Here is a 17,244-nt window from a genome sequence, read left to right as displayed (position 1 = left end):
GTCAGCAGGGCAGTTTCTCTAAGGTAGGTTGCAGTTATCCTCTCACTGCAAGACACTCCTGCCCAAGTGAAGAAATGTCATCATCAACCTGAGGCTAGATGTCCCACCTTAAGCAAAGCAGCACTCTTCTTCCAACTAACAAATGCCACAAAATCTGAGATGTTTCTTCTCTTCCCATTAGTGTGAATATACTCTTAACACACGTCCTAGTTGCAGGGAAGTGTATTAAACTATGCAAACATAATTTTTATACTACTATGCATATATACATGTGCAAACCCTCCGTACATCTATTAACGGGCATTCCCATGGAATGGATTGTTCTGTATTACACCCAGCATGTAATCTCATGAAATTTGTTTTGTTGAAAAAATATAAAGCCATCAGAAGAAATGGATTCAATATAAAAACGTTCACATAACACTAGTTAAGTAACAACAAAGGGGCATTCATAAAGTATCCATCCTAATACAGAGTACGCTGCTGCTTAGTTTGGGGAGCTCTGGTATGTAATGTTGCCCTTTGTTTTGAATGCAATAATTAGATGTTAAGTTTGGTGACTAAAAAGAGTTTCCACAGATCTAATCAGAAGTGTACAAAAGTTTTAAAAATCAACTTACCTAATCGAAGCTCTCCAAAGTTACCACACCCAATTTTTTTCCCAACCCTGAAATTAGGTCCCACCATTAGTACACCAGAGTTCGAGGATCCAGTTCCTCGTGTGCTATGACCAGACCGACCAGAAGGTCTTGGCATTCTGTCATCTGGTTTGTCCTTGTCTTTCTTTTTACTATCCATATCAAGTTTTCGGTACTCCACTTTGATTTCTTTACGAAGACAAGCAAACTCAAAAAGGGTGTCGTGAGAACGGAAACATAACTGGCAAAGTTGACCACCTGTGATCCTTTATTTACTGAGCTGAAGATGATGAGTGTTCAGCACTGGCATATTCATCCCATTCGCAATTTCTTTTCTTTAGTCGTCTGTTCAGCAAAATATATCCCAAGCAGGTTTCCAATCAGTAGGTTTCCAATAGTCAGGTTTTCTTGGTATTGAAAAGTAGCTGCAAGAGCAAAGTAAACATCAGCCATGTAAACGATCAACAAAAAGCTTACAATACAAAAATAGTAATACTGGCCATACTTACAAAAGATAAGAATTATGATTTCCTAACTGAGATTTTTACTGAATCGCAATTAGAAAATCGCAAGTACCAATTTAAGATAAACTACAAAATTAAAATATCAATTCCTAATGGGGTCGCAAATAGACCTAACATGAATATTAATGCGGTAGGTCACAATTTGCGATGCATTAGGAATTGTACCCATCACTGAGGTGCCTGGCTGCTGGAGTCGGCAGACAACCATGTCTGTGATTGCTTTTCAATAAAGCATTTTTTTTAAATGCAGACCCTTTCCTTACAGGAAAATCGGGTGGGTTAAAAAAAAAAAATTAAGACTTTAAGTTTCATTTTTAGGTTGAGCTAGGCAGCACACAAGTGCTGTCTTCAACATGTTGTAATCTACATCTGTGGGCTTTAACCACGCCCATCACTTTAATTCATTCCTTGGCCTGCCTTTCAAAATTCCTTTGATTTTGTACCAAATGCTTCCCCTTTGTCACGCCATGAGGCTGCTTTGTTACTGCCTTGCAGACTGACCCTGTTACATGAATGACTGCACGATCGGCCATTTAGCTTAGTGTGGTGCACTATTTTTTCTTTGGCCTTGTGGCTGCGTAGCCATACGTTGTTTCTTCCTTTTCCTTGTTTTTTTTTGCCTCAGCTTCATCTTTAGGATTCTTGTGTTTATTTGTGGCCGCAACACCGGGAGCCTACACAACATTATTAATGCCTCCTCAAGTCACTACCTGACAGGCCCTTCATTCTGAAATCAATTTTAATGCGCTTCCTTTGTGGAACCAGGTTACCAGGTCCCAAAGTCGGCAGCTCTGTATGTTACGCCACATCGCTAACTTGTTATTTTTCAATTATCTGACAAACTGTAATTAAAAATTCTAAACAAATCATCTCAAGATGGAAGCAGAGCTTGTACAGTAAAAGAGGAAAATTATTGGATTCTTTGGCAGGCGAAAGCATTACCTTTAACAGTGCTGGGTTTACGTTCTATCCATTCAGGACATATACTCCACGGAAACCCAAATGTCCTTGAGGCAGATTCCGCCCGTGTTTTTCCAACCCACCCATACATCTTAAAACCTTTCCCATGGAAACTATAGTGCACATGAATGCAGACTCATGCTGAGAAAATTACAGTACACGGTCCACGAGCAACCCTGTGTTAGAAAACACAATTTAACTTCCATATACGTTACTGAAACCACATCAAGGAACTCGTATGCCCACAATACAATGGCTGCCGTTAAGGTCTGTAAGGTAGCCGGTTGCCTGCTGATGCTGGAACATGCTACGAACTACTCTTTTTACGTTGATAGACGTTATAAACACTGAGTGCGACATTCCCGTCTGTACATCTGGAGAGCATCTTTCAACAAAACGTAGTCAATGGTTAAGAAAACTTGCACTATCTTATTGTTGGTGTGTGTGAGAAAGATACAACAGGGCAATCGCGGGGACATGTGAACAGCACGAGACGGATGTTCTAGAATAACTACGCTTGATATGCTGCTCTTAAACTCTGTTAATTAGCTGTCCGAATAAATACAATGAATATACGTGTTTTAACAATTTGAGTAACTGAATATCCGTTTTTCTTTAATTCAGCGTGGGATACACAACAACGCTGAATGTTCAACAAGCAATTTAATGCCAATAACTTTCTCTTTTGAATGGTGGAAAACCTTTCTCCAGGGTCAGTAATGCCCTCGACTCTTTGCTCTTACACATAACTCCTGTATCCTTTATCTTCTAGTTTATTTCTCTCGTTCCTGCTCTGTGGCTGTCTTGTGTCTTTTTTTGGGAATTGTGTTAGCCAGACAGCAAGTCTGATGTTGGGGTGGTGAAAGTGGTATTCTTTTGTAACCAGCATAGCATATTTAAATTAGGATTCTAAACTGCAGCATTTTAATTTTCTGCTGCAGATAGAGGAAGACGGTAAATGGAAGTGTTTAAATTATATGCAGGGCCATTGGAATTATGTGTCAGGAAAGGACCAAATTATAAGGCAGGGTTGGCCAATTTATGTGGCAAGAAAAGTCAAATTATGCATTTACAACGCCAATAGCTCTAACTCTCACAAATGCAACACCTATTGCATTGCAAATTCTTGCTTAACATAAGGCAGTTGGGTCCTTTGGACCACTGCTTGCTAATAAAAAATTATTTGTTTCAACATTCACAAAGGGGAAGGGGTCCTGTGGAGACCCCTTTCCATTCGCAAATGGTTACCACCACCCTTGTGTTGGTAAAAAGTAAATGTTTTGCAACCATAATTCGGTTGTAAAACATTGATACATAGCACTGCAATTTGGCATTTCGAAGAGTTGCCCTAAAACAACCCCTTCCAAATATTGAATCGCTAAATATATTTTTTTATTTAGTAACAGGTTACTGAATCACAATTTGTGCTTTGTACATAAGTAATAGCATATTTACGGTCGGAAACGGTTTCCAACTGCAAAAATACTTCTGTACATATGGCCCACTGTCTTCAAGAAAACTTCAGCCTGAGTAGACCTCCCACATCCCTGTCTCCAAAATGGTTATTATTGAAGGTCCGTTTGAACCAATGTATTAGAAACAAAATGCTAAATATTTTCAGCCAGCTGTAAACATGTGTGGTTTATGCACTTAAAAAAATCACCATGAAACCTCCCCTTCTGGATATGCATGCAGCACTTGAAGATGCCTTGACGTTCTGCTCCGAGCTTTATAAGAACCATCTTACATTTCAATCCCAATTTGAAAACAGACCTCGTCAGGCATTCATTACCAACTTATGTCAGCTCTTTCTGCAGTTTGTATTGCATGTCTCAATCACTATGCTCCATTTAGTGTAATTTCTCTTTTGCTTGCCACATTGACTCCAACACCCAGAATATGCTTGATTTAATAAAAAATGTCATGCAACAAAAACATATACCAAAATCATATCAGACAAATATCTATGTGGAACATGGCTTTATTATGTGTGTTTTGACCAGAACTTCAGAAGGAAAGTACTCTTTGCAGCACCACTTAATGTTGGACTATGTGACATTGCACAGTGGATGACTAGATAGACAGGTTATGTAGGATATAAAATGTGTATCACTTTCATTCCAGTCCTTTCAATTATATGGCATGCAGGATTTCAGAAGACTGGGAGGAAGTTCACCAAAACTAGAGGAAAGGGGGCCATGAACATGGACCATCCACCCATACCCACATAGTGGCTGACAACTCTAGATATCCTTCTTTCTGCTTCTCATAAGAAGTGCTTGGAGGATAAAATCTCAGTTTAGAATGTTAATCTTGACACTGTTCTCTATGGGAACATAAATTTTAAAAAGCAGTGTGAGTTCGAAAGTGGTCTTTTTTTTTTACCCGTGGTGTTTTAGATGGTCTGTTTTTTCAGATAAAAGAATAAGAGTTTTGATAGCACAATGCTACTGAAGTTTAAGGGGGAACCAAAACATTCACATTTGTTAGTGTGAAGGGTCGGAATAACCAGTAATGCTAGGCTATGTACGCCGAAGAGAGTTCAGCAAATTAACATTAATGTCTCTAACGGTTCACATTGAGGGTAGACTGATGGGTTAGTTCTGTGTGGGATTTACCTCATTTGTCATCTTCTCTTTCTACAGCCCTATACTAAATGGCACGTGTGCCAATGTGTCGTTATATGCCAGAGATGGAGTCCTCTATATTACCATGGACTACCGAATGCAACTTTTCATGTTAACATCAGGTAAACAAAAGGCACTAGAAATTCTGACCACATTGCTCTGACAATGAAAGCACAGACCTACCCCTGCTTGCCAGTCAGAATTCTTTTCAATAGGCAGTTATCACCCAAACACTACGATACCTCACAAGTGCAAGTGCGCCTTCTCTGGAAAGTGGCTTGTCAAAGTGAGTAGGCCCCATACACAAAAAAAACAGAAGGAACACCCATGAACTAGTCTGAGCTAATGCACTCCTGTTATTCATTTGAGACCCTGGCTTGTTCTCACTCTGGCATTTTGCAGAATCACATCAGAGCAGGATGAGCTACCTCCTTGACTCCTTCTCAGGCCTAGAGGCGTAGATTGGTCAGTAAGATTGGGGAGGTGTGAGCTTCAGGTTTTCGAACAATCACACAGATATATAATGTTAAAACATATTAAATGACAAGTAGGGTGCAGGAAGGGGACTCAAGGGACAGTGCAAAGAAAGACGAATGCAGATTGGAAGTATAATAAGTGAGGGAAAAACAATATTTTGTAAACTAATCAACATTTTGTAAGACTTTCAAAACAGTTTGTGCGTGCGTTTTTTTCTGTCCTGCGTGTCAATTTTCCTGGTGAAATCCGACAGACACCTCACCATGCCGGACTAAAAGCACCTGCACCCAACAATTTTCTAGAAAATACATTCATTAGGCAGTGAAACGCCCCAAACACCCAACCTGGAGCTACACCTCTGGGCCTAGTACAGCAAGGGCTAGAGGGGGACCCTAAAGGAGTACTTTACCTAACCTTCTGTGCACTGGTCCGTTGTGGGTGACCCCCAGAAATGAGAACTACAGGCTCCACCTGCATGCAAAGTAACCGTGCAAGAAGCAGAAAGCCTGCATGATAGCACCCACAGCATCTCTCTGAGTCAGGCTTAGACTTCTCTATGTTGCTCTATGCTACCCTGAGAGTCATGAACTCAGAGGTGAAATACCCTAGTTCACATAAGTTAGCAGCAATATATAATTTCTGTTTTACCAGAGGCCCTCTGAAACTCTTTAAAACTAGTAAAAAAAAGTATGAATAACTGTTGAACGGTAGCCCGTGGACATAAACCATAAGACCAGTAATTGTAGGATTGGAGAAACATTTCACGGGCACACTGTCAAATCATTAACATGCTTGTGTGAGGACCACTGGAGGAGAAAACAATGAGTGATGGCAAACATTTAATTTAATTGAATATTGTTAAAACGTGAGGTAGTTGTCGTTAACACTGGGGATTCAATTAGAAATATCCAGCAATTTTCGTAGGCTGGGAAAAAAGCCAAACTAGTTAAAGCCAAACCAAGTACAGTTATGAAATTGTAAATCTTATTTAATTCCCAAGAACCATGCAACTTGTAGCGGTGGATGAAGAATTCCACTCCACTGGTGGAGTTCTGCCCACGCTGTGCTCTGCGTGGAGTTCCGAAAAACTCTGCGTTTGTACTCTTGCACAGCTCGCCAACAATAAATTGGAGAGCATGAGCAAGAGAAATTGCTATGCTGGCAAGCAAGATTTTGGAATGTGGGCAGTCACAGCAGGTTGCTACTGTCCGTGATGAGAATGCTGCTACCCACACAAGTGAGGTACCATTTGTATCGGGAGATTTGGGGGAACGCTGGGTGGAAGGAAATTTGTGGCTCCTCTCAGATTCCAGAACTTTCTGTCACCGAAATGAGAGAAAAAGGTGTTTTTTGGCCACATTTTGAGGTTTGCAAAGGATTCTGGGTAACAGAACCTGGTCAGAGCCCCACAAGTCACTCCATCTTGGATTCCCCTAGGTGTCTAGTTTTCAAAAATGCGCAGGTTTATTAGGTTTCCCTAGGTGCCGGCTGAGCTAGAGGCCAAAATCCACAGCCAGGCACTTTGCAAAAAACAGCTCTGTTCTCTTTGGGAAAATGTGATGTGTCCACGTTGTGTTTTGGGGCATTTCCTGTTGCGGGCACTAGGCCTACCCACACAAGTGAGCTATCATTTTTATCGGGAGACATGGGGGAACGCTGGGTGGAAGGAAATTTGTGGTTCATCTCAGATTTTACAAATACCCTGAAGTTGCATTCTCCTCTGGTGGAGAAGAGGGAGAATTCAGTGTTTTGTGGGTTGACCCTTAATGAGTAGTCTGACATTCCACTTTAGACAAGTTTGAAGAGCTAGGATGTCAAACAGTGAAGTGACTACATTGTTAGGTAAAGTTGTGTAAGGTCCAAATACTGATGCATTTTGACTCCAGTTTCTGATTATGTGCTCTCAGTGATTCTAGGTATAAGCTGACTAGTGTAGATGAGAGAACGAAGACACGGTCAACTCCGCACAAGACTAATTTGAGGTGCAGTTGGCTATTTTAAAATCGGTTTGCAATGTTTAACAAATGAGGAGGCCCAATTTAAGACTTGTTTTCTGATGCCCATACAATGCTCAGCTATTTTGGTAAGCTTTCAGTGAGCAGCCGTCTTCATAACTATCAATAAATCAAATAGGATGAAATATGATGAAAAGACATGCCTCACCTTTATCCACTATCCAGTGGAGTGTATGTTATCTACTATTTTCTAAGTTGTAATTTCTGTAGCCATTATGAAAGCCAGACTGGTGTTCCACTAATAGGTTGTCCTCATTTAAGTACAAAGAGAAATAAACAGTCACACATTTCTTAATTGTGTTACCTAACCATGGTAAATTAGTTTTAAAGTGCTGTTTAGAAACAGAGGCATGCTAAAATTATGTTTCAGTGAGTAAGCATGTTAAATAAAACCAGACTAAATGGATTTGTCAATGCTTACTTTCTATGCATTCTGGTACTAGCTGTGGCAAAAGGCCCCATATTGTTATGAAAGACAAAAGAACTGAAGGAGTGTGAAAAATGCTCAATGTTGTCATTGTTTTTGTGAAAACTAATTAAAGCAAGGGTAATGTTAATAAATGTGACCTACGCATCTTTTAATTGTGATTTTTGGAAATACGATTCTATACCAGAAACATACATGTTGTGGATTTTTGATGCCAATGAAAAATGGTTAAATACTTTATGCTTTTATTTCAGTCACAGAATTCACAATTTCTTTCAGAATTTTGAGTTTCCTTCTAGAAAAACAAGAATTTTCTGCACAGGAACTTAAAAGTGCAATCTCATCAGATACGAGGTGCAACAGGATAGAAGAGCAGTAGAAGAATATTATGCTATGGTATGCATGCTTGTATAGCGCTTTAATAATTTGTGAGGGTATCTAAGAGCAGGTGGGAAGGTGACGGACTGCTAAGGAGAAATTATTAGAAGAGCTAGGTCTTCAGCTTCTTGCGGAACTCAAGATATGATGAGGAGTCTCTGATGTGTCGTAGGAGGTTGTTCCATACTTTGGGGATCAAGTAGGAGAAGGTGCAAACTCCTGCTCTGTTTTTGAGTACGCAGGCTCTGGGTGCTAGTGAGAGTCCAGCTGAGCGGCCACAATGGTGCCGGTGCTGTGTATAGTTTTAACTGAGTGTGTTTGTGTTTAGGGAGCCAGTGAAGTTCCTTGAGGTGTGGAGTGATGTGGGTGCAGCGTGGTAAGTTGAGGATGAGTCTTGCTGCAGCATTCTGGATGGTTTGCAGCCTGTTCAGTAGCTGGTTTGTAATTCCCAAGTAGAGGATGCTGCTGTAGTCAAGTTTGCTGGTTATCAGGGCATATGTAACTGTTCTCCTGGTATTCCTTAACAGCCACATGATGACTTTTCTCAGCATCCTGAGGACTTGAAAATAGGTGGCTGTCACCATGTTTACCTGGATGTTAATGTCGAGCTTGTTGTCTAGGATGGTTTCTTCATTTCTGGCATGGGCAGTGGGGGGTGGTATGCCGCCGAGTTCAGCCGCCCACTGGGTAGAATCCAAAGCAGAGGTCTTCCTTCTGCAAATCACAATTTTGGTCTTGTCCGAGTTGAGCTGGAGGCAGCTGGATCTCATCCAGGTGGCTGCCAGGGCCATGCCGGTGGCCAAGTTGTTTTTGTAACAATGAGCCTTGTCCATCAGGGAGAGTATCAGATGTGGGATGTCTTCCAGTGGGGTCACGTAGATGTTAAACAAAGTAGGGCTGAGAGATGATCCTATGGGGAAATCACAGATGAGGTTCCTGGCTTCAGACATGCAGGGTGGCATGCTGACTTGTGTTCTTCTCTGCGAGAAAGGAGCAGATTCAATTGAGAGCAGGTCCCTGAATGCCTGTTTCGTGTAGTCTTCTGATCAGGGCAGAGTGGATAACCATGTCGAAGGCTGCCGATAGGTCAGGCAGGATGAGGTCCGCTGCATCTCCTCAGTTGAGGATCATTCTGATGTCGTTGGTTGCTGTAATGTGGGCCGTCTTGGTGCTGTGATTGGGTCTGAAGCCTGACAGAGTGGTATCTAGGTGTACGTTGAGGTAGTGGGCGAATTGCTGGTTGTTGGTTTTCTCCATGACCTTGGCTCGCTAAATTAGTAGGAAGATCGGTTGGTAGTTTGTTAGTTGGATGGGGTCTGAAAAAGGTTTCTTTAGTAGTGTGTTGAGAACTGCACGTTTCCAGGGCTACATGAACACTACAGTGGTGATGGAGGTGTTCCGGATACTGGGGAGTACTTTGCAGCTCTGGGAGGCACCCATGTTGCAGATGTGGTGGGGCAAGGGTCCGTCAGGATCGCTAAGTGGATGGTTCCCATGAGGTTGCCCGTCTTTTTACCATGGTGACTGTTTTCTATGCAATCTTTGTAAACAGGCTGAAGACAAGGCTGCTACGGTTTGGTTAAGGGTTGAAACTGTGATATATATCGTATATATTTTATTGTTGAAGAATTTCAATGGGTCGTCGCATAGGTCTTGAGGGGGGCGATGCTGTTGGTGGTGGAAGCTAGTGCGACAAAGTCTTTCATGATACTGAAAATCTCTTTACAGAAAGTGGAGCTGTTACCTATAAGCTTGGCTAGGATCTTCTTGGTTTCTCTGACCTGCTGGTGGTACCAACTCAGAACTGTTTTAAGGTTCCCTGGTCTATTTCTTTGTGATTTGTTCTCCATCTTCTTTATAGTTGTTTGCAGTACTGCTTGGTTGAACAGAATTCCACTGCAAATAAACTTGCCTGCTTCCAGGTTTTCTTTTGGTGTTGTGTGTGCAGGGTGCCAGGGAGTCAGCACAGTCCATGATCCACTTGTAGAGCTGTTCGAAGTTGCTGTTTAGGTTGCCAGGAGGGCTGGGTTGGCTCATGCGCAGGGTGTAGGACCTGTGTTATTCCGAGATGCTGCTACAGCTACAACTGGCCAGGCTGGTAGTGGCAGATTTCGGTTAGCAAGGGATGTTGACCTTGAAGTGGAAGACAGCGTGGTTGGTCCAGGGGAGAGGTGTGGCTGCAGTGACTTTGATGCCATTGAAGGAGGCAGAGACGGAGTCAAGGGTGTGTCTGGTGGAGTGGGTTGGTCAGACGATGGGTTGTGTCAGTCCAAGGCTTCCTAGGCTTTCAAGGAGTGTGGTTGAACTGTTGTTGCTCCGGTCTCACAGGTGGAAGTAGAGATCCCTAGAAGGACACAGACTTTAAAGTTGATGGTGAGAAGGACAACAAAATCTGGAATGTTTTCAGTGAAACCTGCTAGTGGCCCAGGCGGGAAGCAGAGAAGGAGTTCCATTCAGGGTAAAGATTGCAGAGACTCACAGTCTAAAGTGTAGGTGTTCCATGAAGGGGGGAAGTCACATTCTGTGGCACAGCTGAAGGTTTTTCGAAAATGATCGCCAATCTTCCTCCTGCTTTGTGTTGGCAGTCATGTCATGCGAGCTTGTATCCTGCCGGGATGGCCATGGCGATAGTTGGTGTTGACTCAGCAGTCAGCCACATTTCCCCGAGGAAGAGGAGGTCCACAGCATTGTTGTCCAGAATGTCCCAGATTACCATGGTGTGTTTGCTGAGTGAGCAGGTGTTGAGGAGCATCCATAATAGTTTGTCTTGGAGTGCATGTTTGCTAGAGGGAGGTGTACTGTGTGTAGGTTGGGTGTGTGCAGGTGGTGCTAGCATGGTGGGTGTTTTGGTGCACGCGAAACAGTGGGTGCAAGTGAAGGATCCTTCTGTGTTGTGCGGGGCGGTACAGCAGAGGGGATAGGCGTCCTGGGTTGAGTGATCGCAGGGATGCTGCAGAACACCACTGGGAGGCAGTTGAACCAGGGTTCGTGGCACTGAGCGTGGTCGAGTGTAGACGGACTTGCCTCTGGCACGCCTGTGGTGCATTTGCGCTACGGCCACCATTAAGTAGGTTCTGGGAGGAGCTGAGGTCGAGGCTTAGGGCGAGCATGGTAAGGAGTGAGAGGCACGGGAAGGAACAGGTAAGGAGCAAGGAGAGCTGAAAGGGGGTTTCAAAGAGATGGCAAAAAGGCACTGGAAAAGAAAGCAAAAGGGAAGAGAGCAAGAGAGAGACGAAAGGCAGAGAAAGGCAGAAAAGGCAAGATGAAAGCAAGAAGGAAAAGGGCGAGAGGAAAAACAGCAAAACTCAGATATAAAAAGGCACAAAAGTCAAAGAAGCAAGAAGAGCAAAAAGTGAGGAGGCACAAAAGGCAAAAAGGGCAAGAGGCGAAAAGAGCAAAGAGTGGGAAGTCACATGAGGTGAAAAGAGCACAAAAGAGTAGAGTGAGAAGGCACAAAAGACAAAAAGAGCAAGCCATGAAAATAACAAAAAGATGGATGCGTAAAAAAAAATAAAAAAAATAAAAAAAAACACAAAAAGGCTAATAGAGAAAGTGGCTAAAACAGCAAAGCGTGAAAAAGGCCCAAAAGGCAAAAAGAGCAAGAGGTGGTAAGAGTAAAGAGTGAAAAGGCACACAAGACAGAACAGTGAGAGGAGAAGCACCAGGCAGAAAGCACAGAGGCATGAGGGAATGAGAGAGAAAAGTGAAAGAGAGAGAGTGCATGAGAGAGAGTGTGTGAGAGCATAAGATGAGGCAGGTGCATTGAAGCGCAGGAGCTGGGACCCAAGCGCCTAGACCGGTCAGAAGACTGGTCACAGGTAAGTCCACGGAGGGCTAGGGCTAGGCACATGTGTAAAACGATCACAGGACTCAATGTTTTAATGCTGAACAGGGAAAGTCCACAGAAATTCTGGATAATCGTTTAATAGAAGAAAACAATGAAAGGCCTTTTGGACGCCAACACAAAACAAGGCAAAACTAACTTACATGTTTGAACCAAGCCAAAATAAAAAATATTACAGGGCATCTGAGTGCTAAGTCAGAACATAAAGATTATTACATGGCTTATGGCTTGAACAACAGAAACACAACTTTAAAGAACTGGCATAATAAATAAGGTCTAGTGAGTTCCTCGTTCAATGTATTAAATTCAACAGTGTTGAATAAAGAGAGTTAAGAAAAAAAATTAAATAAATATGTTCACAAGATCTGATGATAAGATATAGTTTTTACGGAAAGATTTTTTGAGGATTGTTGTTTCCTTTTTGCCACCAAAATTGTAACTCAAAAGGACTGCCACATTTGTTCTAGCGGCTAGAGAAACTCAAAGGGCATTTTGTAAAAGGTTATCTTTCAGTGAGGCCAATGGAGTAAACAGGATTAGGATGTTTAAAGAAGTACTGCTCTGTGAAATTACAGATGCAGTTTTGGTGGAAATTCTGGCCATAGCGGTCCCAAAATACATGCAAGAATTTGGAGTTGGCTACTGCAAACGCTCGGAAACACCTCAATGCTATGTGAAGAGGCTGATGTATTGGACTGATTCGGCAGTGATGAAGGTCAGCTCTTCTCAGAAGAAAGCCAATGGTGCAGGTACAATCAGTATAGTACCCTGTGACATAAAGCAACTCAGACATTGGAATGGCATTCAGGGCTATGCCTGTTGGTTTTGTAGAATACTTCCATGTGCACAACTGATGTTTATCACCTCTCATGAACTGCTCATTATCCTGGAGGACCAGTGTGTTGTGCATTGTGGCGGTGAGTGCAGGTGGTCTTCTTTGACTGTGGACAGTGCCTCTTTAGGCACAAGAAGATGTCAACAAGCAAAATTGTATCTATCGCACTGTCTGACGCCCTATCACCAATGCCTATCCCATGGGTAGAACTAAAATATTAACAGCCAACAGAGGAGCTAGGGGTTGATCTAATATGTGAATGGCACTCCAAGTACATTGATCTTATGGACCCCATTACTGTTTGTTAAGCAAACCTTATATAACGTAATAAACACAAAATTGTCTCAACAAGTGATGAAGACTAGCAGATTCAATGGTGTGGCAGGGTAGCCAACATGTGTTACCCTACGGATAACTTCCGCTAAGGATAGTGTAACCCAACAAACAACATCGTAGAGAGTGGCTGTCCAAGTCAGAGCGTCACCTAAACTGAACTGATGGGAGATGATGTTTTGATCTGACACTAACTTTGTTCCTGTTGCAGTTGCCCTTATGAAGTGTTTTCAGTCCCAAATGTATTGGGTCATTTAAACCACTGGATAAAATCACTGGATTCCACTGTCGAAAATTGTGGGTCATTTCAAGGATGTCAACGATGGCGTATTAAGGTTTACTGAAACTGACTGAACTATATTTGCTATGTTGCAAATCACCTTATGAAGTTGCTATTAAAAAAGAAAAGAATGGGAGTCTAGAGAGGTTAATCTAAAACAGCACTTTCGGTAAAAGCACAGATCAAATATTCGAGAAATCACCACCTCTCTTCCCTGATCCTTGGGGTGACTGGAGAACACTGGATAGAATTTTTCCCTGAGCTCAATAGACAAGAATGGGAGCAATTTCTGCCCCTAGAGGTGTGTTGTGGGCAAAAATGGGAATTCCCTTCCTTTGACCTATATATAATGGAAACATGGCGCCATGAGTGCTCAGCTCCTGATATATCCCTGACTTTACCTAATAAGTACTCAATCATAAGGCATGACAGAGTCTCTGGGAAAGGAGGGGGTATTGCCATTATTGTCGAGGATTCAGTTAAGGTCACCACCCATCCACTTAAGTTATTAGATTGTGAGGGGATATGTTTTTCCTTCTCTTTAAATCCTCAATATAGTTTCTCCAGGGGCTTAGTGTATCGCCCCCCTGGCTCTTCATTGCATTTTCTTCAAGCCTTTCCAGAGCAAGGGGCAGACTTAATTTGTAACAAGCTAAATTTCACAATTCTTGGTGATTTTAATATTCACACAGAGAATTTACAGATTGCAGCTGCTAAGAGACTTCTGTTAGATATGGAGGCCTTAAATCTCAAACAACTGATCAGGGGCCCTACACACATAAAGGGTCATACCATTGACTTAGTTTTCAGCAATACAGCCGATTTAACTGCCCTGCCCTCCACCCCCTTAGCCTGGTCCGACCATTATCTAATCTCTCTGTCCCTTCCCCTTCCAGTATTGGAAACACCCTGCCAAACCATTATCCAACTTTATAGGCGCTGACATATGCTTAAGACTAAAGAATGGATTGACAACTTAGAGAGTTCAAAACCCACATTGAATGAGAATATGGCTACATCTTTAGACTCACTTAATAATTGGATTCGCAAAAGCTTAGACACAATCCTTCCATATACGTTAAGGCAGAGTGGACATAAGAAAAAAAGTGTCCCCTGGTTCTCCAAACATCTTAGCCTAATAAAGAGGGAATGTAGGCGTCTGGAGCGAAAATGGAGAAAATCCTATGAGACTTCCGCTAAAGATGAGTATAGGAAGGCCATCAGAAGGTTTCATGCTGAAATTAAAGCAGCCCAAAGCGCATATTATGCAGATAAAATCGAACAGAGCTCTAACTCCCTGAAGGAAATCTTTCTCCTGTTAAAAAGAAACTGTAGAAGCCTCGCATAAACATAGTAATGACTTAACTGGATTTTTTCAGGAAAAAATTGCAGAGATCTATTCAACCTTTCCAATAGATACCCATAGTCCCCAAGCGGTAGATGAGGAGTGTTCCAAGGGTGCAGCAAGGTTTACATGTATTCCTCCCCTCTCTCCTGAAGCGGTCTCCATACTATTGACCACCCTTAAATCAGGGACTCCCTAGGATCCAGTCCCGCCTTCAATCTTAGGACAAGGGGCTTCAATAATAGTCCCTGTGGTAACTGAGCTGCTGAACATGTCATTATCAGTCGGTACCGTTCCTTCACAATGGAAATATGCAATTGTGAAGCCGTTGCTTAAGAAGCCCAGCCTGGATCCACTCATCCCTGGCAACTATAGACCAATCTCTATGCTGCCAGCCCTTGCCAAAGTACTTGAAAAACATGTCAATACTCATCTTTCGAGTTTTTTGGAGGAAAATAACATTCTCCATCCGTCTCAGATGGGCTTTGGACCATTACATAGCACAGAATCTGCATTAATCGCAGTCACTGAAGAAGTTAGGAAACGTGTAGATCAGGGTTTGGTCTCAGCAATCGTGCTTCTTGATCTTAGTGCCGCCTTTGACACGGAGGAGCACAATATTTTACTCCAGAGAATGAGGGACAGTGGAGTCTCAGGCAATACCCTGAGTGTGTTTGACTTATTCTTGGAAGCAAGATCATTTCAAGTTTTGGACCGTTCCTTTTATTCGAGCTGTTTTAAGAGTAAGTGGGGGGTGATGAAGGGCTGTTCTTTGAGCCTTACCTTATTTGATATCTTAATATCTATATGTCCCCTCTGGCAAAAGTAGTGGAGCCCTATGGACTCTCTGTAATGTCATATGTAGATAACACCCAGCTTGTGGTATCCTTTTCTACCGATCAGAACTCAACCAATTCTCGGCTCATTCCTGGTCTACGGCAATCTCCAAATGGATGTCCAGCTGTAGACATAAGTTGAACGGAGACAAGACAGAGGTTATGTTTCTGGGTCACCAGGCAAAACCAAACTTAATCTCCCCAGTGTTACAACCATTAGACGATCTTCCGTTGCCCAAAGAAAGCATTAAGAGTCTGGGAGTATGGTTTGATCCATTGATCATCAAGCAAAAAAATATCCTCCTCCTGTTTTGGCATACTCAGACGTCTTAGAAAGATTTTCAAAATACTTCCATTCATTGCAAAGAGGCTCATCATACAGGCCTTAATAACCTCTCGGCTGGATTATGGGAACGCCCTGTTTCTTGGTGCACCAAAATATGTTATGAAGAAATTACAGGTGGTGCAGAACACTGCTACCCGCCTTCTCTTCAATCTACCCAGGCATGAATCGGCCAGATCATCTTTATCAACATTGCACTGGAGCAAAGGGTAAAATTTAAATCTTTATGTTACATTCATAGAGCGCTATATGACAATGGCCCACCAATATTTCTAAACCCTGGCTTCTTTTTACAAACCTACCAGACATCTTAGATCATCCTCCATGTCCCTAGCTGTCATTCCCCCCAATAAAAAAGGCCAAATGGGGAGGAAGATCAATATTGTATCTTAGAGCTAGACTGTGGAATTCATTACCACTGAATCTACGTCAAACCAGTCATGAACTGTCGTTCCAGCGACTATTAAAAATGTGGTTATTTTAGTTTGTGTCCCAAAGCCGTATATTCAAAGGTTTTTCTGTATATCGCTGGGAGGCCTTCGGGTACCTATGCGCTCTATAAATTTTCATAACATATATGGAAAATGTCACTTACCCAGTGTACATCTGTTCGTGGCATGAGTCGCTGCAGATTCACATGCTGTGCACAGTCCGCCGTCTGGTGTTGGGCTCGGAGTGTTACAAGTTGTTTTTCTTCGAAGAAGTCTTTTCGAGTCACGAGACCGAGGGACTCCTCCCACTTCGATTCCATTGCGCATGGGCGTCGACTCCATCTTAGATTGTTTTCCCCGCAGAGGGTGAGGTAGGAGTTGTGTATGTTAGTAATAGTGCCCATGCAATGGAATGAATACGTATGTACATAATAAAGGTTAAAGTAATATATTTACAAATGTACAAATGTTGAAGATCTACTTCTAAACGGCTACAGGCTCCCGGGGAGGCGGGTGGGCGCATGTGAATCTGCAGCGACTCATGCCACGAACAGATGTACACTGGGTAAGTGACATTTTCCGTTCGATGGCATGTGTAGCTGCAGATACACATGCTGTGCACCGACTAGTAAGTAGTTATCTCCCCAAAAGCGGTGGTTCAGCCTGTAGGAGTTGAAGTAGTTTGAAATAATGTTCTTAGTACAGCCTGACCTACTGTGGCTTGTTGTGCAGTTAACACATCTACACAGTAGTGCTTGGTAAATGTATGAGGCGTAGACCATGTTGCTGCCTTACATATTTCGTTCATTGGAATATTTCCTAGAAAGGCCATGGTAGCCCCTTTCTTTCTGGTCGAGTGTGCCTTTGGTGTAATAGGCAGCTCTCTCTTTGCTTTAAGATAGCAGGTTTGAATACACTTAACTATCCACCTAGCAATGCCTTGTTTTGAAA

The 17,244-nt window shown here is 42.5% G+C and overlaps 1 protein-coding gene across 6 annotated transcripts in view; it reads right to left on the bottom strand.

Annotated features, from left to right (window-relative positions):
• Positions 1–17,244, bottom strand: part of CSNK1G3 (casein kinase 1 gamma 3) — a 479,935-nt gene that overhangs the window by 370,751 nt on the left and 91,940 nt on the right. For 5 of the 6 annotated variants that reach the window (XM_069227081.1, XM_069227054.1, XM_069227089.1 and 2 more), the window contains exon 2: positions 621–1,063. In XM_069227081.1, the coding sequence (XP_069083182.1) occupies positions 621–798 (178 nt within the window). In that variant the 5' untranslated portion in view covers positions 799–1,063. Of the gene's footprint in view, positions 1–620; positions 1,064–17,244 lie in introns of those variants that run through there. The other variant, XM_069227097.1, reaches the window with a different exon arrangement.

This window comes from Pleurodeles waltl, chromosome 1_1, assembly GCF_031143425.1.
Source record: "Pleurodeles waltl isolate 20211129_DDA chromosome 1_1, aPleWal1.hap1.20221129, whole genome shotgun sequence".
NCBI lineage: Eukaryota > Metazoa > Chordata > Amphibia > Caudata > Salamandridae > Pleurodeles > Pleurodeles waltl.
The sequence above is the reverse complement of the archived record's forward strand: the minus strand, read 5'-3'. Positions and strand labels throughout refer to the sequence as shown.